The sequence below is a fragment of the Lathyrus oleraceus genome, chromosome 1 (assembly GCF_024323335.1).
Source record: "Lathyrus oleraceus cultivar Zhongwan6 chromosome 1, CAAS_Psat_ZW6_1.0, whole genome shotgun sequence".
Lineage (NCBI taxonomy): Eukaryota > Viridiplantae > Streptophyta > Magnoliopsida > Fabales > Fabaceae > Lathyrus > Lathyrus oleraceus.
In genome coordinates this window covers 451,477,123-451,497,730 of record NC_066579.1, presented here as the reverse complement: position 1 = coordinate 451,497,730, position 20,608 = coordinate 451,477,123, and the positions used below count along the sequence as shown (strand labels likewise).

The window sequence follows — 20,608 nt, the reverse complement described above, 5'->3', positions numbered from 1 at the left end:
AAAGGGGCACCTAATAATTCGTTGCAGATAGAGTTGTCCTGGTTTACTCTACCATCACGGTCTTACCATCTATACGGAGATCCAACAACATGTATACGTCCTTAAGTGTGACGGTACACAAATCGATAGGAAGGTGAAATGTGTGGGTATCGGATCTCCATCTCTCCAACAAAGCAAGAATGAATTTGTAGTCCACCGAGTACGAGACAATGTTAAGGAGATTTCCAAATCAAAATCCTCTAATATATGGTTCCAAATCCACATCCTCTAAATTTATTTCATATTATACATTTGTGACGAAAATACCATTACATAAACAATTAAAACAACTAGAATACAAGAACTATGTGATTACTACCATCAAAACAATTTTGAACATGTAATGCATCATCCTGTGAACGTCTCGATCAGTCTTAATATCCACCCATTCATGCATTTCTCCATTTTGGTTGAACGTGGACATAAGCCATTGGATTCTTCTAATCCTTTTACCATCTCCAATTTCTCCATCTAACCAATTGGTCAACGTCTGATTAAGACGTTCAAACGAATCTATATTCCATAGTCGAATCTTTATCGGAGACGGAACGACAAAAAATATTAAATCGGTATTTCGCTTATGAATGTATTCAGACATGGTTAAAACACAAAAACTTGAAGGAGAATGAAGTTGAATGAAAGAAAATATGATAATATGGAAAGATTTTGTGTGAAAAATATTGCATTCAAGACGAAGTATTTATACATAGTAGATATAGTATAATTTTTGCAACAAAATAAGAAAGCATGTTTTGCTGTTTAATGATTGTATTGATTGACAAGATTTTTGGTAGATTTGAATGTTTGAATTCATTAGCATGTTTTATGATTTTTGTCTAAGTAGGATCTTATCTTAATACTCCAAAAATCACATGTTATGAGATCATTGATCAAAAGAGTATCGAAAAAATTCATTTTTTAATGAACACTTGTTTAACTTTTTCGACCCTCCTTCGACTTTTTTGACCCATGTTATACGGATATCATATAAATGTCGGATACCGACGCGTATCGGACACCGCGACACGCCTACTTTTAAAGGTTCCTATGCTTCTTCGGCACGTAAAGAATATCTGATTTATAACCAAAAATACAAATCATAAGAGAATATCAACAACTCAACCATGCCCAATAAACATGACTTCCAACGAAGTGATAAAAATCCACAACATTAAAAACTGATAAAATATACAAATCCTTGCTGCCACAAAAACTGTAGAAAGTAGTAAACCATTAACAAAAGCATGAAGCTAATGGAAACTAGGAAATTTACACTTGAAGAATTGACATAAAACATCACAACTGAAAAGGTTTTTGACCAAGTCACTTTAGTGCAGAACCATAAACACAATTCTTACAATTTGCAAAGTGAAAACATCATACAGATGCATATACTATGCAATCGATGCGCGAGTGGTCTGAACAAACCCGTCTATCCTTTTCTTTAGCTCTTCTGGATTCGCACCAACTATCTTCTCGGATGCAGCACCAGCACCATCTTTCAGCAACAAAAATGTTGGCATTGCCTTTATATCATTCTTGGCGGCCACCTCCTGTACCCAAGAAAGTTCAAATTCGTTCATTTCCATCGCTAAACAATATCAAACCATAACCATCATAATGATACAATCCCTTCCTCTCAAAAAAAGGAAACCATAACCATTATAACGATATCAGATTCCAATCCAAATGCTAACTACTCTTTCGCATCAATTCGAAAAGTTTCAAATATTCAAAGTGGTCACTATAGTAGTGACATTGTATGTCAATTATATGACTTTGAAGAACATAAAGAATGTGAAACACTAGCACGAAACTTTTGATCGGAAAAGAATAAGATCTTGGACAGTGTACCCAGAGTAGTCAATAGCGGCCAATAGCTGCACTATCCCGCTATAGCAAGCGGCTACGGGAAGAGTCTTAGCAGTGCAGAACACTATAACAGTCGATATAGGGTAAATAGCAGGTAGCGGGGGCGGAGCAGTTTCTGTCCCGCTATCCTTTTCCTCTCTGAAAAACCGAAATTACCCTTAAACTTTAAATGTTTTAAGGGTAATTTTAGGTTTTTCTATCAAATTTGAGTTGAGATTCCACCCTAACCTTCCTTCGTCGCAGTTTCTGCACAAAATCACAAGCTCCTCCCTCATCTCTCTGTACACTTCATATGTTTATAATTATTATTCATGTAATTTGTCTAAAAACTGGTCAAATAGCGGCCATCTCGCTATCCTATTTTCAGGGTCGGCGGCTATCCGGGATTGACTACTCTGAGTGTCCCAGCAATTCTTTGATATGTTCATAAATAAACCAGAAGAAATCTGAATAGCAATGTCAAAATAGAACACGTGCAAGTCCTCACATCAACTCAACCAAAAACTTGACAGATACATATTAATGATTATCTGCATCAAGAAGCACTTGAGAAAGAAAAATTACCTTAACTTCATCAACATCAACAGAGAGAAAGAGAAAATCTGGATAATCTGATGCAAGTTCTTCAAAAAATGAAACCATAGCCACTGATGGCATGCACCATGAAGCAGTAAAGTGAACAACAATCTAAGATCCATTCCACAAAAATACAAAAGCTGTAAGCATATATCAATCAATCTATCCACAATTATATCCTAAAAAACCAAATTGAATCAAAACTAGAAAACCCCCTAATCAAATACTCATTTTCTAAGATCAAGCTTCAAAAAAATCCAAACTTTAACTTACATGGGAATTCTGGTTAGAAGCTTGGGTGACATAGAATTCCCATGATTGTACAGAATCAATCACCACCACTTTGGGTTTGTTTAGCTCTATGGTTTCCATTTTCACCTTTCTTCAACTTCTACTTGATGGATTGATCAAAAGAACAACAACAAAAGGAAAGTGTTTTTTTCACTGTTCACTATCTGCAGCTGAAGATGAAGAGTCTTAAAAAAAACACTGATACTAAATAAGATGACAGCAGACAATGTTACATTATTTTCCTCAACGGATAAGGACAAACTCCTAAACAAGGTTCTATCTCATCCTGTTAAATAATTTTATTTTATTCAAATTAAAAACTTAGTGCCAATAGTTTAAAAAAAAAAACTAGTGGCTAATTCAGTTAACAATTTAATTATTGAAGTGAAATTTGGATAAATATAAATGTTTATATTATTATAAATTGAAATAAATGAGTTGAATTAAAATAAATACTGAAATAAACAATAAAATGTATGTCGACGAAAAACAATTAGTTGTATTGTTTGTTTGTACAGGTTGCAAAAGGAACAAAGAGATAAAAGAAAAAGATATGGGTATCTTTAAATATTCAATCAAATCTTTGATTATCCACCGTTCATCTCAATAAAGACAACGTAGCTCTAATTCTACCGACCATTGGATTCAATGAGGCCCACTCTAAGTTAGCAATGATAATGGGGTGTGTTGGTGACTTTTTTTTACCTTCTCTGGTCCAAATCCTAATTCTAAATTATGAGTTGGTGAGGGAGAATTAAAACATAAATATGGCTCAAACAAGTCAAAAGCAATTTCGAATTGGATTTGGATTTTCATCTATTTAATAAAATCAATTTTTTAATAAAAATATTTATTTTTTTAAAATCAAATTATATTATAAATAATAAAAATAAGATATTTTAAAAATTTCATGCATACGTTTCAAATATATTAAATAATAAATACAAATCAAAATATTAAAATATTAACTACATATTCAATATTCTAAATTATTAAATTAATAAAATACATAATAAAATAAATATAGCGGGTTCTGAGATAGATTTGGGACGAGTATTAGTGTTTCTATTACCTGATTCGTTCTCATATTTTTTAATTGAGAAAAACTCCAATTCGAACCTAAATTCAACCAAAATAGATTTCTCCGTCAAATTCAGAATGAGTTTAAATGGGTATCCACAAATATGGATTATATTGTCATGTCTAATCTCGGTTACCTTTGCTTCTGGAAGATTCTTCTAGAAGAGTAGTCGTTTTCAAATAGCTAGTTAGGGTGTCCATCCAAAAGTGAGTTAATAAATAACTTATATAACTTATAATAAGTAGTCGCTTCTAGAAGAGTAATCGTTTTCAAATATCTTATAATGACTAGTTGATTGTTTGTGCCATAAACAAATAAGTTTTATTAACTTATTAACTTATTATTTATAAATAGAATTAAATATATTTATAGTTCTTTTAAATATTTCAAATTTTTTCAAAAAAAAATTTTAAAGAATGATCTTCTTAAAAATTTTGATCTACACTTTTAATCCTCCTGCAATTTAGCAATTGATTTAACGATGATTTATTAATTAATTATTGGATTAGTGATATTTTTAATAATAATTTTAGTATTATGAACTAAAACTTTGGATGGAAAATTTTAAGAAGACTATATTTTGAAGGAAATATTTTATGAGACTAAAAACGAAATTTGAGATATTTAGGAAGATCACGAATATATTTAACCTTTATACTTCTAGTTTACAAAATATATTTAAAAAATGTTTAAATTATACAAATATTTTATTTATATTTAGTATGTTTTTTATATAAAAAATAGTATAATCTTAATATTTTGTATGTTATTAAAAATTATAGGAAATATTTTTAACATAATTAAAAAATTGGGAAAAATAAATTACATGAAAATAATATCATCAAATTGATATCAATTAAACATTGAATAATTAGACAAATTATATAATACACACTCTATACTTAAATATAACTTGACGACAACAATCACTCACTCTTGTAAAACGATGTGGCCAATAACATAACAAAATTATGAGATAAATATTGAGTTTCTTGAACAAACCCAAAAAATCCTATTAGGTTTATGAAAGAGATGGAAGATGGAAGAAGAAGATTGGCTAAAACTGTTTTACTATTCACTTACTCAATACGGGTTTAAAAATTACAAGTGAATACCAACAATTAACATCTCTCAACAATCTGAGAGAACTAGTCTATTTATAGACTACTAAGTTAACTTAAACAATTGGACTTAAACAAATGTCCAATTCGACATGCTAAATTAGAATGCAAGTTAATATATTTCAACAACATGCTTGAACACACTTTGACTATAATATGCAAAACTTCTATCGAAATATCAAGTTATCCCTGTTGAGATTAGAGTTCAATCCAAATTCTCACAAATCTCCACCTTGGAACAAACTTTACAAACATCAAGGAAACAAACTAGCTTTCTTCATGCAACTTTATCAACTGCATACAGTGGAAAAACTTGCAGCTTGGCAATGTCTTGGTGATTATATCAATAGCATTGTCTTCAGTCGAAACCTTTAGCACTTGGACTTTTCCATGCTCTATAATCTCTATGATAAAATGCATTCTCACATTGATGTGCTTGGTTCACTCATGATAGGTTGAATTCTTCGACATGTGTATTTCACTTTTGCTATCACATTTAACATTGATAACTAGACCTTGAAGTTTCAGCTCCTTAGCAAAACCTTCAAGCCACAATGCTTCTTCCACAGCTTCAGTGAGGGCAATATACTTTGCTTCAGTGGTTGATAAGGAAACAACCTTCTAAAGTGTCGCTTTCCAACTGATTGTTATGCCAAATATAGTGAACATATATCCAGAAATAGATTTTTTGATATCCATACAACCTGTATAATCAGAGTCGACAAATCTTTCGATTTCGAATTTGTTATCATCACCAAAGGCTCCACCATAAATAAGTACTATGTTTAGAGACTCATTTATGTACCTTAGAATCCACTTTAATGCTTGCCAGTGCATCTTTTCAGGATTGATTATATACTTGTTTACAAGGCTCACTCTGTACGTTATGTCTGGCCTCATACAGACCATAACATACATCAAAGAACCTATTATAATAGCATATAGAATGTTATTCATATAGCCTCGTTTGACTTCAGTACTAGGACTTTAAGTCAAACTCAACTTGAATTGGGGATTAGTCGGTTTTACCACAGGCTTTGAATTCGACATACCAAACTTGTCGAGAATCTTCTTCAGGTATGTCTCTTGATATAAGCATAATATTGACTACTTTTTATCTCTCCGGATATTAATCCCAAGAATCCTGGAGGCAGCTCTCATATCCTTCATGTCGAACTCATTATCGGGTTCAAATTTCACCTTCGTAACATCTTTGACATTGTTGATTTCTATGAGGATGTCATCCACATAAAGCAACAAAATAACAAGTGAATTTTCAGGTCGAAATCTGAAGTAAACACAATGGTCGAACTGGCTCCTAGTGTAACCTAATTGTGTCATGAACTTGTCAAATATCTTATTCCATTATTGGGGAGATTTTTTCAGGCCATATAACGACCTATTTAGCTTACACACATAATATTCCTTTCCTTTTTCTGCATACCCTTCAGGTTGCATCATTAGGATTGTTTCATCTAGATCACCATACAGGAAGACAGTCTTCAAATCTGTATGTTCAAGTTCTAGGTCGAACTTCGCCACTGTAACACCCTTCTAAAATACCCCGAGTATATAATTAAAATAACACATATCAATCAGAGTAACTATGCACCAAGGGTGTCACACAACATTTCACACCATAATAACTGTCATGCTCTTTCATTAACTCAAAACATAAAACATTTGCACAATACGCAGCGGATAGAGATCAAATCGATCATTCAAAACATGCAACATACTACATGTAAACTGGTTCAACAATCATCAACAACAATATTAAAAATGTTCCCTCCCGATGTTACATCTATCAGAGCATGACCCACTTAGGAGACTACACTAGACTCCAAGCATTAGCTTCCCCTCAACTCATTTGTTCGTTACCTGAAAAATAGTTGTAAGGGTGAGTTCCTCAATCGATATAATAAGCATTATAAATCATCATGTAATGCTAAGTAAATTCACACATTTCATCACCCTAATCGTAACATACATCCAGTAACGGCACATCAACTCAAACATCATACTTAATATCAACACAATTCCACTCCTCAATTAAATTAAATATCCATACAACAAGCCAACAAAATGCAACTCTAATGAGACTCGACTCGTCATGCATGTGGTACCATTCGGAGTAAAACTCCCAACTTAAAATCATTGCCATTTTATTGGGCATCAAGGCATAAGCCTTCAACTTTCAACTTAAAATTTGCCAATCCAGGCCAACGTGGTGTGAGCAAAGCTCCGACTTAATGCATATGAATGTACATGGCATACACGACTTTAAACTGTCGACAACATAATAATAATAGCAATACAACAATATTTTCAACAACATCAACTTATAATCAACTTTGGCTCACCAAGCCTACAACTCAGTATTTTCAACAACTTTCCGTACACGGAACAACTCAGCAACATACTTGTATCAACACTTCATAACATAAATCCAACAAAATTACTCATCACAATTAACTATAATAGGCCAATCACCAATTAGGTTCACAACATTAAAAATATCAATTTTTTTCAAATTTCCAACAGTGTTAACCGGTTAACGCCCTGGGTTAACCGGTTAACGCAGGACAAAACACACTTTCTGGCAAAACGCAACAGTGTTAACCGGTTAACTCCCTGGGTTAACCGGTTAACGCAGGCAAAACAGCACATTTTCACAAAATATAACAGTGTTAACCGGTTAACGCCCTGGGTTAACCGGTTAACGCAGACAAAACAGCAGTTCCTGCGCTAACACAAGGCAGAATGCAGAGTTCTCCGCATTTTCCGCCGTTGGAGGACTTCCGGACCTCCGATTCAATTTCCGTAAAAAGCTATACGTTCGGGGGAACACGACTCACACAATTACGGACTCAATTACAGCTTTAATACAACTTATTCATCACAATATTTCAGCATTCAACATCCCAATTAGGGTCACTTCAACGGTTTATCACTACCCATGACATGTTAATCTATAATACCCATTAAACGACGATAAACCCCCCTTACCTGAGATAATCCGGCAATCTCTAAGCTTCAAGCTTTTCCGTTCTTCAACCTTTGCTCTCTAGCTCTTCCTCTTTGCCCTTTCTCCACTTTCCACTTTTCAGCCGCTTCTCTGTTTCACGTGAAACTCTTTACCAAAAAAATGAAAACCCTTTTCTCTTATTCCAACTTATATATTTTCCACTAATTATTATTCCAAATAATAATAATAATAATAATCCAATAATTCAATTTATTTAATTAAATTAATAAATACATTATTAACTTAATTTAAATAATTCTCTTATTTTATTCGGGGTGTTACAGCCACCATAGAAAGCAACATTCAAATGGATATATAGTTTATAACATGTGAGAACAAATCATTAAAGTCGACACCTTCTTTATGAGTGAACCCCCTAACAACTAACCTTGCCTTAAATCTCTTCGATATCACTCATTTGATTCCTTTCTTAACCTTGAAGATCCACTTACAACTGACTAACTTGGCCCTTGCAGGTTTCTCAATCAGCTCCTAAGTGTTGTTATCATGAAGAGATTTCATCTCATCATCCATGGCTTTTAGTCATTCAGTCTTGTTTCGACTCCTCACATCTTCCTTGTAATCTCTAGGTTCTTTATCAAGGACCACACTTTTAGAGATTAAGGTGAATGTTATGAGATCTGCATAACCAAGTCTCTGAGGTGGCCTGATGACTCTTCTCAACATGTCTCTTGTCGGCAGGTAATCATTATCAGTCTCCTTATCTTCGACATCAATGTCTGCTTCTTCTTCGACTTCATATGGGTTATGCAATTCAGCATCAACATGTTCCACCTCAATAGGAATCTCTTCATGTTCCAACTCTTCTTTCGATATCTTGGTACTTCGGCCAATGTTATCAGTTTTCTTGAACGCCATTTTTGCTTCATTGAAAACTACATCTTGACTTATGATACACCTCATGTGACCTGGCTTTAGGCACCATAACCTATAAGCTTTGACTCCTTCAGGGTATCCAAGGAACATGCATCTCAGAGCTCTAAGTTCGACCTTATCTTGCCTAATGTGAGCATAGTCTAAACATCCAAATATTTTAAGTCTGTCGAGATTAGATGGATTTTTCGACCAGACTTCTTTAGGTGTTTCCATCCCCAAAGTTGTCGAGGGGCACCTATTTATCAAGTAAGTTGCAGTCATGACTGCCTCAGCCCAAAACACTTTCTTCAATCCCGCACTAACTGACATGCATCTCACCCTTTCCAAAATGGTTTGATTAAACCTTTCAGCCAAACCATTTTATTGAGGAGTACATGCAGTAATTATGTGCCTTGCAATACCAGACTCAGCATAATAGTTATCGAAGGCCTAATTGCAAAATTCAAGACCATTATCGGTCCTCAACCTCTTAGCCTTCCTTCCAATTTGGCTTTCGACCATAGTCTTCCAACTTTTGAAATTTTCAAAAGTTTCATCCTTAGTATTTTGGATGAATACCCATAACTTTCTAGAATAATCATCAACTATGGATAGAAAATACTTTGCACCTGAGTGTGAAGGATTCCTTGCAGGCCCCCAAAGATCAACATGAATGTAATCAAGGGAACCATATGTTCTTTGTTTACATCTATTAAACTTCATTCGACAGGATTTATCAAATACATAAGGTTCACAAAACTCTAGTTTTCCGACCTTGTCACCCTACAGCAGATTTTGTTTCGACAATTCGATCAAGTCTCTTTCACCGACATCCTTGGATCTGGATTCAACAGCATCATCCCTTATTCGTTCGACTGCACAAGGAGGAATATCCTTGTCAGGAACAGCAGAATAAATTAGCAGTTGAGAGGGACAATACTCTGGCTCAGTATACGGCTACATCATCTTGGGCTCTCAAAGTTTTAGGACCAAGTTGGTTAAGATTGTTCCTCTTGATCCTTTGAGCTCCTTCTTTATTCTTAGCAGCACCTTTCTCCACAACAGTTGAATCATTTTTGGAGCTTAAGACCTGAAACAAGGGCACTGGCTTCATCAACTGTCAGTTGTTCATCAAAACCTTGGATACCTTTGTTTTTCACTACATCTCTATCATTCCTTTTGTAAATTCTATGGGTCCCCATATTGACAGCAATTTGCTTCTTTGATGTGTTTAATAAAGCTCTTTTATCCTTCATTTTGCCCCCATTAACCTTGTTATCATCCAAGTTTTCCACCAACTGAACTTCTTCATACTGATTTTTATCCTCTATATTTGTTCTCGGAAAGTTTATCTCTATCTCCTTTTCCTGCTCAGTAACAATAGTCTCGTCACCAAGCGCCATGAATCTAGAACCCATTCCACTTATATAATCTTTAGATTTCCCAGCAGGTCCAGTATTTTCAACCTCTTTAGCTTCCTTTGTAGTCTCAAATTTATGTTTTCTAGCACGTTTCAGTTTTTGAACCACAGTCCACGGGCCTGTGACCTTTGTTTCATCGTCAACCACGGCTGCTCTAGGATCAATACCTTCAGAGACATTATTCATTTTAATCTCAGGATGAAAATCCTTAGTAGCAGTGCACCCACCAGAATTATGTACAAAGCGACCACAAGAGAGGCAAAGAAGGTGAAGACCTTCATATTCAATTTTATAGTGTCTACCCTTTTATCGAAAACATAGCAAGCAAAGGCTTCGGCAAATTGACTTGGATACACAATCAGGCATATTTCCATCTCTCGCGAGAAAGCGTTCTTGTCTATTTTGACAGTTTTTCCGATTATGTTACCTATATACATTAAAACTCTGTCATCGTAATATTCAATTGGCAATCCAGAAATGCGAACCTAAACCGCAAGCTCTTCAATCGCATCTCCGGCATGATAAAAGTTAGGGCTCCACTCTCGAGCTGTCAAATAATGATCATAAATCATCCAAGGCCCCTCAAGCAAAGCGAATTCTTGATCTTCTTCGCATGTAAAGGTAACAAGAAAGAAATCTTGCCCAAGGTCCACTATGTCAATGATGCCTTTCCGCGCCCATAATTGTTGCAGTCTGGTTTTCAGAGCTTTGAATCAGATGCGTCTCTCCAGCATCTTGACAATGACACCATTTTTCCAAGGTTGTGCAATGCGGTTCTCCTCCTCCGGAGAAAGAATAATTGCAGGGAACTCATACTCACCGCATTTGCATTCTTCAATCTGTATTCCTTTCACCTTCCTCCTAGGCTCCCAAAATACCTAGTCAATATGTTCTTGCTTAGAACGATTAACATTCTTGATCTTGCATATTCAATTCCTGTCCTAACAAGGAGTTATGAGGAAACTGCACACGCGCAATCAAACCACAATGCAGCTCCACGACTAGTATCGAAGTATCATCATCAATTACCGTGTTAGCAGAGTTTGCATAAGCAAACCCCTCCTGAACGTCGCCCATAGACGGCAAAAAACGCAGCCACAACTTCACCTGCAATGTATCTATCAGCTCTATATATAATTCTTGAAGCGCATAAATGACTATAAAAAAAATTAAAATTGAGTCTCAAATTAAATTAAATTAAAAATTTTAAAATTATCCTTAAAACATTATAAATATAAATTTAAATAGTATAGGTTTTTTTTTTATTTTAAAAATAGATAACGGACATAAAATTCTCCAGAAAACCCGCTCTTCAGCGCCAAAGCTCTTTTCATAGCATTCAGCCTCAGATACACTCTCTACAGTAGAATGGTGCCGCTATTGGCCACTTAGACTGATAAAAGGTTGCATAAATCTATTAGTGATCCCTTTTTTTGCATTAGTGCTCACTTAGATTGATAAGTTAAATTATCGACACGCACATCCTCATGCATTATAATTATTATTATCATTGTTATCAGTTTCTATGCGAGTCAAATACAAGTCTTTGCAATTATTTTCAGACAATACCAATACATGTTTTATTATAAAAAAAAACATCACAATCCATATTAATGAATAATTATGGTAATTAAATCAACATTTCATATGACCCAAAACCATTCCAAAGAATAGTCAAATGATGTATTTTCCATTACTATATAAAGATTACAATCAGCAAGCTGCTCAAATAAAATAAATTTTGTAATATCACAGTTAAATGATACAATACAAGGCAACCAATATCACCATTGAGGCTATAGGCTATAGCCAAGCCTCTCTACATGCTCAATTCTCTAAATGTTAACACAATTACATTTAACCAAGACTAAAAAACAACACTTCTTATATCCCTGCAAAAGCATTACAAACAATAGTTATTTTGGTTATTGGTCTGAGCGATGTCATTGGCTAGCAGACCTTTAATCTTAGCCGTAGCTCAAACGAGAATCGGAGGAGGACTTCGTGGATGTCTGGCGCCGAGGAATACCAATCTCACAACTATTTACTCTCGCGGCAAAACGAAGAGAACAAAGTGACTCTCCTGTTGAAGTTGGGTCAGGCGAAATATTTACAAACATTAAAGTCTTTGAATCTCCACCAAGACATGGCTGCCAAAGGAAAAAACAGAAAGTTACATGATGTTAAAAAGGTTATAATTAACAAAAATAAAGCAAGACAAACACTAGGAATGCAAATATTCAAGCTTTGCATACCTGGAGAAGGGTTGTCAGTTTAGAATTCCTGAAGGGGACATGATCCTCTTTTTTCGCCAAGGCAAAAATGACATCACTCAAACAGGAAAGACTTTTGTTTATCGCCTGAGACATATATGGCAAACATTGGTTAATAGTTGATTGATGAAACTAAAGTTAATGACATCAAGCTCAAGTCATATCAATGAAAATAAAAGACACCTTAGTTTCATTCAAACGGTCCCCAGTTGCTCCACTTTTTGACAGTCTTTCACTTCCAGCAAGATCAATCAGGTTTAGCACACCTTGAACCTGTTGCTCGGTGTTCTGCAAACCAGATAAAAGTAAATCAGGAGACAGTAGACAAAAGAGCAGCAAATATACTTTCATATCAAAGAGCGGACCTCATTAATGCCGCTTATGCGAAGAGTAAAAACAAAGTGACTTCGTGACGATTGTTCATTCATCTGTGTTCTTCCTACTGACCTGGAAAATGTAACAGGCACTGTCGTTTAAAAATCAAAGGCCAGAAAAAACACATCCGCATTGTACCTTGTACATTAATTAAAGAGATAATAAATATTCAAATTGTGTTACAAATTTATTTGAAATTTTTTTTGCAGTATCAGGAAACTTAACAGCTTCAAATTGTGGCACATATTTGACTGGAAAGCTCATGCCAGCATAACTTCACAAAATCCCTAATAATAATATTTGCAGATTTCAGTTATTACTTCACCTGCTTTGTGCAGCCCGTTGTAGGAGAGTGGAAATCTCATCTGCACCGCACACGTCCACAATAGTCAGGTCGGGAACATATGTGTTTTTTCCATTGGCATCGTGTATAATATTGTACTTTTTTCCAGGATTTTCTGTGGGTGCTAACAAATCCCTTATCGTCTCGTTGTATATTTCAAGTACCGAGGCCTATAATAGATATTTTACACAATTTGTAAGGTTCTTTACTGATGTTATGTGCAAATGAAAATAATGAGAGTAAAATAGTATATTTACCTGCATAGTGTACTTCCAACCTTGATCTTTCAGAGATTGACTAACGAGAAATATTTGTTCAAGTGAACGCGGTATCAAGCCTTTCAGCTCAGGGAGACCAGGCCTGCCAACCATCGTATAGGTTTTTCCAGAACCTGTTTGTCCGTAAGCAAAAATGCAAACCTGTCCCAATAAACAACCTTTGTCAGCAAGCCAAGGCATATTTATCGTGTAAAACGAAAAAGATAGCACATCAAAAAACGAGCGCAATTCTTAGGACTTAATACATCAACAACAGCAAAACCAAAGTATCAAGCATCAAGCACAACACGGGCATAGCCAAGCAAAATCCATGTGGCCAAAGTACTGTGCCAAAGTATCAACTTCAATTTTAGGTGGTTTTTACTTTGTTTTTTAAGAAACAAGGCCAGAGTTACCAGAATCTACAAGCAAGCAACAGAAAAAGGACAACAGCAACCAACACATTCAAACATTTAAATCCCTGAAAAAACTGTAAATAGCTACAACAAGTCAAACTGCATCAACAAAATTGTGTGTACAGTCTCCAAAGCCAAGAATAAGCATTATTCCATCTTGCAAATTGTAACATTATGTAGCTTCCAATTCGTTTTGCCTATTTTTCATGTATAAAAGGTTTTGTATTTATATAGTAAAAGAAATAAAAAGAATAGACAGTAGAAATCACCTTGTACCCATCAAGTGCACTTTGTACAAGCTGTGAAATCTCTGTGAAAACATCCTCCTGAGAAGCCTCTTGATTAAATACTTTGTCAAATGAAAAAGAATACTTCTGCCCTGCATTTTTAAACATGGTGAAATTCTTATAATCGAATAGGCGCATAAACTACATGAAACTTATTAGACAGTGAAAACAGAGGATAATAGAAAGAAGCTTGTGGACATACCGCTCTGTGCCAATTCAATGCCTCGGCCAAGAGCTTCTGTTGATGAAGGGAAAGAAACTACCATGTCTGCTGCAGGACCATCATCCGGTAACAAAGGTCGGACACGGCAGAACACACGGATATTTCCTTTTAATTCCTATGAGCATAAATGATTATATAGTATCAGACTATTTATATTATACCAAATAATTGAAATGATGAGATGTAATGATAAATTTTCAGCAAAATCAATTTACAAGAATAGTGTTGTGCAGTTTCTTTCTTAATGACTCTCCTTCAATTACTTGGAATTCTTTTTCTGCCAATCTCTCTCGTAGTTGACTTATAACTGTTTCCTGTTTTTCAAACACCGTTCTTGTTTCTGAAAAAGACAAATCGGCCATCTAACAAGAAAATAAAGTTATTATCAGTTGTAGTTATCGTATTTGTGCTAACTACTACAAGCAAAATTCAACTAATATCATTCAAATCAATAATTCTCCCCTGTTAAAAATATTTGGATTTATCTTACTGTTGAATATCTGCATATGATATTCATATTATTCAAGAAACACGAACAGGCAAAGGCCCCATACAATTGGTAATAAGGTCCAATAGTTGAACAAGAAAATGATCGTCCTCCACCCAAATTTTAATAATGTGAAGTAAATTTTCGAGTCAAATTAATATATGGAAAAACAAAGCACACACATGCAAACATCAGTATAACTTTGTACCTTCAACTTCTCTCTTTCAGCCGTCAACTGCTTCTGCAACATGTCTATTTGTTGTCTTTGTGAAGTACATACCTCCTACAAGTAAAGTCATAAATTTAATGAACACGTGAGTGCATAATACTCAGTCACTACAGTGGTCAAGAAACATTAAACCAACCTCGAGAGCACTTGTTTTAACCGTCAATGTATCCAGTTGTTCGCTTGACTTCCCTGTATATTCCTTGTATTTTGCTACTTCTCCGGTTAAAGCTTGTACTTGTCCAAGTTGGTGATCACGGTCGTCTCTAATTTGTTTTAACTCATCTCGGAGGAATTTGAGTTCAGTGGCTAACATGTCTTTACCCTTTGTAGCCTCGTCTTGTGAAGCCTGGGATAACAGAAAAGCAAGGCATCCAACATGAGAAATATTGTAAGATATGTCAAGCGACAATTCAAAATCAACCAAACGCACAAGGTTTTCAAGTTTATTTTCATTCCACTGTTCTCCATTCAAGTCTACTCATTTTTTATTTCATTTCCAAGGAATCATTCAAAGAAAAAAACCCAACTTGTTCACGACAGGAACTTCACGTAATTTAAAAAACTTAATTCAAAATCAGCAAAATTCATTCCACTGTTCTTCATTCAAGTCCATATATAATCCAGTCTACTCATTTGCGATTTCGTTTCCAAGGAATCATTCAAAGAAAAAAAATCCAACGTGTTAACAATAGGAACTTCACGTAATTTAAAACACTTAAATCAAAATCAGCAAAATGCAAAAGTTTATCAAGGTTATTTTCATTCCACTGTTCTTCATTCAAGTCCATATATTATCCAGTCTACTCATTTTCGATTTCGTTTCCAAGGAATCATTCAAAGGAAAAAAATCCTACTTGTTAACAATAGGAACTTCACGTAATTTAAAACACTTAAATCAGAATCAGCAAAATGCACAAGGTTTTCAAGTTTATTTTTATTCCACTGTTCTTCATTCAAGTTCATATATTGTCCAGTCTACTCATTTTCGATTTCGTTTCCAAGGAATCATTCAAAGAAAAATAAACCCAACTTGTTCACAACAGGAACTTCATGTAATTCAAAACACTTAACCGTATCGGCAGACAAATTATGAACTACAACTACCTATAGACATCATAAATGATATGCCGGATGGCATTAATCAACACTAAATAACTTACTTTCAGAGATGCCAGCTGCTCTTGCAATGCCTTATTGTGGCCTCTTGCATTGCTAAGGTTCTCAACAATACTTGATTTCTCTGTTTCCAGTCGTTTATGTGCCTCATTAACTGTTTCCAGATTTGACTGAAGGCGACTATTGTACTGCTGCAAACTGATATTATACTCTTGTGATCGCTTGTAGAGGTCCTCAGTTGCAATGGCCTGCAAAAATCAACAATAACAAAAGGAGTGAGGGAAATTGTTGAGGCAACCTGCTGGTAAAACCAATATCGGCGGGACTTGTCGACTAAAATATTTAAACAGTAACTGTAATAATATTACCTTCCGTTCAATAGCGGATTTCTCATCACAAACTTTCTCAAGTTCAGTTGAAAGAGAAATGTTCGTCTGCTCAGCTACACTTCTGGCTTCTTTTTCTTTCCGATAACATTCAGTCACTTCCTAGAAGCCAAAAACACAAGAAATAATAAGTTCATGAGACAAAAAGCAAACATCACCTGGACTATCCAACCACAACATCATGGCTAACAACCATACCTGTTTATCTGATTCTTCCATTGCAACCTTCTCTTCTAGAGAAGAAATCGTCGTCCTCAAATTTAATATGGCCTCGTTCAATTCATCTATCTTAGTTTTCATCTCATTCTCTGAGAAAAAACAATGTAGATAATGTTGAAACATTTAAATGTTTTTAGCTAAAACAAAAGACTTAACAATCATCCTGGAGTTCAAATGCTGGGATAATGCAAAGTACTGACTAAAAAGAAAAACTAAAGACTTAACTAGTCATTAGAATAAAAAGAACAATTTCTTACGGAGTATGGAAAATGCCATTCCTTGTAAACAACTAAGCATAACTTCGAACAGTAAAATCAAGCATTTTCTTCATTTGGTCATATATTGAAGCCTTTACAATAATCTACTCATACTATATTCCTGACTGTTACTGCTAGATGTCATACAAAAATGCCTAATAGCACAACATCACAGCAAGACTAGAACCCATGCTCAAAATAAATAAACAAATAAAGCCATCCAAAGGGAGTAAAGAAACATGACATGTATGATGCATCTAAAAACATGCTTAGCAAGGTGTTTTCATCAGTGCCAAAGAGTAAACAAAAACTTAAGTTTAAAGAGAAGGCTCACCGGTATCAACGCATTTCTTCTCAGCTGATTCAAGATCTGTCTGAAGCTTCTCCTTTTTACCCTTAAACCACCTTACACATTGTTTAAGTCTCTTGATTAGATCCACCATATTCTCCATTTTTTTCTGCAAAACAAAAGGTAAAAATCAAACCCAAAAAAATTAGCTTAAGTAACACCAAAACCCAGTAATTAATCGAATTCAAAATCACCAAACTGGCACAGCACAAATCACCAAACTAGCTTAAGAGAATACCTTAGTATCACGGGGAATCCCCTTTTTCATCCTCTCTTCCAACAGAGCATCTACTTCCTCTTCAGTGAAATCAACTACGCTACCTTCAGATCCGTCGGAAGAACCACCACCAGCACCGCTAACTTCATTGACTTCCGATTTGTTGTTGAGCGCACCAAATGGAGCCCTACCTCTACCCAGTCCCACCAATTTTTCACCACCAATCCTTCTCCGCTTGTCAGAAGGAATTTCCTCAGCACCTACCCCTTTTTTCTGCATCTAAAAATTAAACAAATTTAACAAAAAAAACACTACTGTACTCGAATTGAAAGCAACAAAAGCTAAACCTAGGAAATACAACAAGCATGAAGGTAAAAGAGAAGGGGATTACAGTGGAGGGACTTCGCGGTGGCCGGTTCTGGTTCCGGGAAGCCATGTATGTTCGGAATCGTGTTTGGTTTGGGAAATGGGAAGGATGTTAGGGTTTGTGTTAGGAAGAAGAAGAAGAAGAAGAACGTTGTGAAATGAAATTCGAAATTTGAGAGCGTTTTTTCAAAACAAAAATGCGCTCCTCACTCTCTCTGTCTCTCTCTCGGTTCTGCTCTAGCTTTATTCTTGGACCGATTGAACCGGTTCAGATATTGGGCCCGGTTTTTTTTCAAATTAAATTGGGACCCTTAATTTTTGAACTTAACGGTCTTGTTTGATATTGAGAAATCATTTACTACCACATCTATTTTTCAATAGAATAGATAGTGTGGCTTGATTGAACTAGATTAACTTAACCCAAAAAAAAAAAAATCGAGTTAAATATATTTGTGGTCTATAAAATCAATAATTATTATATTTAATCTTAATTTTAATTTATTAAAAATTTTGATCTTTTATAATATTGTAATTTGAAGAATAATTTTCTATTTTAAAGAAAAAATGTAAGAAGTGGACATTTTTTGTCTCTAAATTAATTAGTTTTTGTTAGGTTAGAAATTAGTGATTTGTGAAATGAAAGAGTAGTGTCTTAATGTAGCGGAATAGATCTCCAATACGACGCTGTGGGGTGAACATGCAAAATTATAACTCAAACATCTGAGTCAATCTAAGAATGAAGAGTAAACTGAGATATGGATTATAGAGTACCTCAAGTCTCATGTGGGATGTCTTCTATATGAAATGACGGTTATGGACGTTCCATACCATTTCGACTTGGAATGTAGAGACAATCTGATGAGATTTAATGGTAGGCAGCAGCCCCTAGTATGGATCTAGTGTAGAGCTTTAAAGTATGGTTACATTGTACCTTTGGTGTTTAAGTGGATTGGGCAAGACTGGTGGTTAGGCTTCCTCCTTTTGGATAATGGTCGGTCCAGAACAGTTGCCCACAAGGCTTGTCATGGCACGTCAATAGTAAGCCTTTATTAAAATTAGGTTGAGTTTATCATGTCGGGTCCAACGTTTAGAGAAGTGGGAAAGACTTGGGAGTCGACGTTAGTGGCCTTGGGAAGAGACACATTAAATGATGGTCTCATCATTGAAACGTCACACATGATTGATCTTACACGTGGCCCTAGTTCCTTAGACAAGGGTGTGACATTTCCCTCTAGGATGCTTAAGTGTACTCGAGTGTCGTTACGATATCGAGGCAAATTCAACTGTTGTTTTTTATTTGCAAATTCAACCACCATCACTGGTCTTCGATCAACGGGCGAAGTGTTTGACCCTTTTGTTAAAACGGACGGTATTATTGGGTTTAACTCGAAACAAGTCAGCTTCACCAACTTTATTGTTGATCATTTCGACGAGGCCACCACAGAAGTCTCTTACGAAGAGGATATGGTCTTCTTATATTTGTGGCTATCACACTTCATTTTCTATTTGAGTTCTCTGCAAGTGGCAAAATCCTATGTCACACTTGCTAATCAACTTCATGTTGGAAGGACTGTTTGTCTAAGAAAATTGATCTTGGCTTCACTTTATGAGGCTTCAAGCTTGGCATCGAGTGCCATGAAAATGCTTAGCTTGACCAAAAATCCCAAGGGAACACTTCTATTAATGGGTCCATTCTGGCATATTTTTTAGCCATATTTGGTGGCTAACAAATCCAATCGCTCTGTTAGAGAACCTAAAGACTGGCTTATTGAAGGAAGTCGACTAGCCCTGCTTACCCTTGCTGATAAAGGACTTTCGACACCAGAGAGCTTCACTGAATATTATATGATGTTTGCAAAAAGGTACAACTTTATTGCCCATATGGCCCCTTTCACGGATAGACGTCATAAACCTGCATGGTTCAAAAGAGAGTTTCTTGCACACGACTCTGCTCATCAAGTTGGATCCAACGATTTTGGAAATCCTTTCTTACACTGAAGCTGCTTTCGACAAGAATTTCCTCCAAAAAGACTCGAGTAGGTTTTGTTGGGTATCAACCTAACCTTGTGGTTTGACAGTTTGGCCTTTGCCAGTTTAAACCCAACTTTTATTTCCAACGCAAGAAAGACTTATGCTTGAGTGTTGTCTGAATGACCTAGGAGACGTATTTTGAACTCTTAGTTGAGAAAACTGACAATAATTTTGAGCTTAAGCTTTTAGAGTTCAAAAGGTTTTTCTACTGCATGCAGGAGTTCGACTCTTGGTGGAAGGATTATCAAGCTGACAAGTTTGTGAATGTGAGAAAAATACACAAGAAGGGGGTTGAATTGTGTATGGGAAAGTTTACATCTTTTTCTTAAACTTGTTTCAGAACCTGAGATGTTAAGCTCGGATTCTGATTCAAGCAAGATATGAATCAGATCAGACTCTGACTTCAGAATTTGTTGCACAGTAAAATGTAAATGCATAAATAAATAGAGAGACACACAATATATCTTAGTTC

General features: G+C 35.3%; 2 protein-coding genes across 3 annotated transcripts; both read right to left on the bottom strand.

Moving 5' to 3' along the window:
* Window positions 1-1,192: 1,192 nt before the first annotated feature.
* LOC127083331 (thioredoxin-like protein CXXS1) lies at window positions 1,193-3,115 on the bottom strand. Its single transcript, XM_051023641.1, has 3 exons — window positions 2,761-3,115; window positions 2,476-2,598; window positions 1,193-1,592 (listed from the first exon to the last, which is right to left on the bottom strand). Exons 1-3 carry the CDS (start codon window positions 2,857-2,859, stop codon window positions 1,434-1,436), a joined length of 381 nt encoding a protein of 126 aa, XP_050879598.1. The 5' UTR covers window positions 2,860-3,115; the 3' UTR covers window positions 1,193-1,433.
* An 8,861-nt stretch (window positions 3,116-11,976) lies between these two features.
* On the bottom strand, window positions 11,977-18,329 carry LOC127083316 (kinesin-like protein KIN-14C). 2 transcript variants are annotated; one of them, XM_051023628.1, is made up of 17 exons: window positions 18,131-18,329; window positions 17,761-18,018; window positions 17,508-17,631; window positions 16,896-17,005; window positions 16,680-16,799; window positions 16,356-16,559; window positions 15,332-15,541; window positions 15,175-15,249; window positions 14,695-14,841; window positions 14,459-14,594; window positions 14,239-14,348; window positions 13,554-13,715; window positions 13,279-13,466; window positions 12,944-13,025; window positions 12,762-12,866; window positions 12,561-12,665; window positions 11,977-12,455 (listed from the first exon to the last, which is right to left on the bottom strand). In XM_051023628.1, exons 1-17 carry the CDS (start codon window positions 18,173-18,175, stop codon window positions 12,273-12,275), a joined length of 2,364 nt encoding a protein of 787 aa, XP_050879585.1. In that variant the 5' UTR covers window positions 18,176-18,329; the 3' UTR covers window positions 11,977-12,272. The 2 variants fall into 2 exon arrangements, with proteins under 2 accessions (XP_050879585.1, XP_050879590.1); XM_051023633.1 differs by having other exon boundaries at window positions 17,761-18,012.
* Window positions 18,330-20,608: the final 2,279 nt, after the last annotated feature.

What these genes read in the sequence shown, in the direction of transcription:
- LOC127083331 (XM_051023641.1), bottom strand. Translation starts at nt 2,859, where the DNA reads ATGGAAACCATAGAGCTAAACAAACCCAAAGTGGTGGTGATTGATTCT. An exon ending in CTTCTAACCAGAATTCCCAT is followed by an intron (nt 2,599 to 2,760) that starts GTAAGTTAAAGT and finishes AATGGATCTTAG; the next exon opens with ATTGTTGTTCACTTTACTGC. An exon ending in TTGATGTTGATGAAGTTAAG is followed by an intron (nt 1,593 to 2,475) that starts GTAATTTTTCTT and finishes TCTTGGGTACAG; the next exon opens with GAGGTGGCCGCCAAGAATGA.
- LOC127083316 (XM_051023628.1), bottom strand. Translation starts at nt 18,175, where the DNA reads ATGGCTTCCCGGAACCAGAACCGGCCACCGCGAAGTCCCTCCACT. An exon ending in CTGAAAGAGAGAAGTTGAAG is followed by an intron (nt 14,842 to 15,174) that starts GTACAAAGTTAT and finishes TTTTCTTGTTAG; the next exon opens with ATGGCCGATTTGTCTTTTTC. An exon ending in ACCGTTTGAATGAAACTAAG is followed by an intron (nt 12,666 to 12,761) that starts GTGTCTTTTATT and finishes TATATGTCTCAG; the next exon opens with GCGATAAACAAAAGTCTTTC.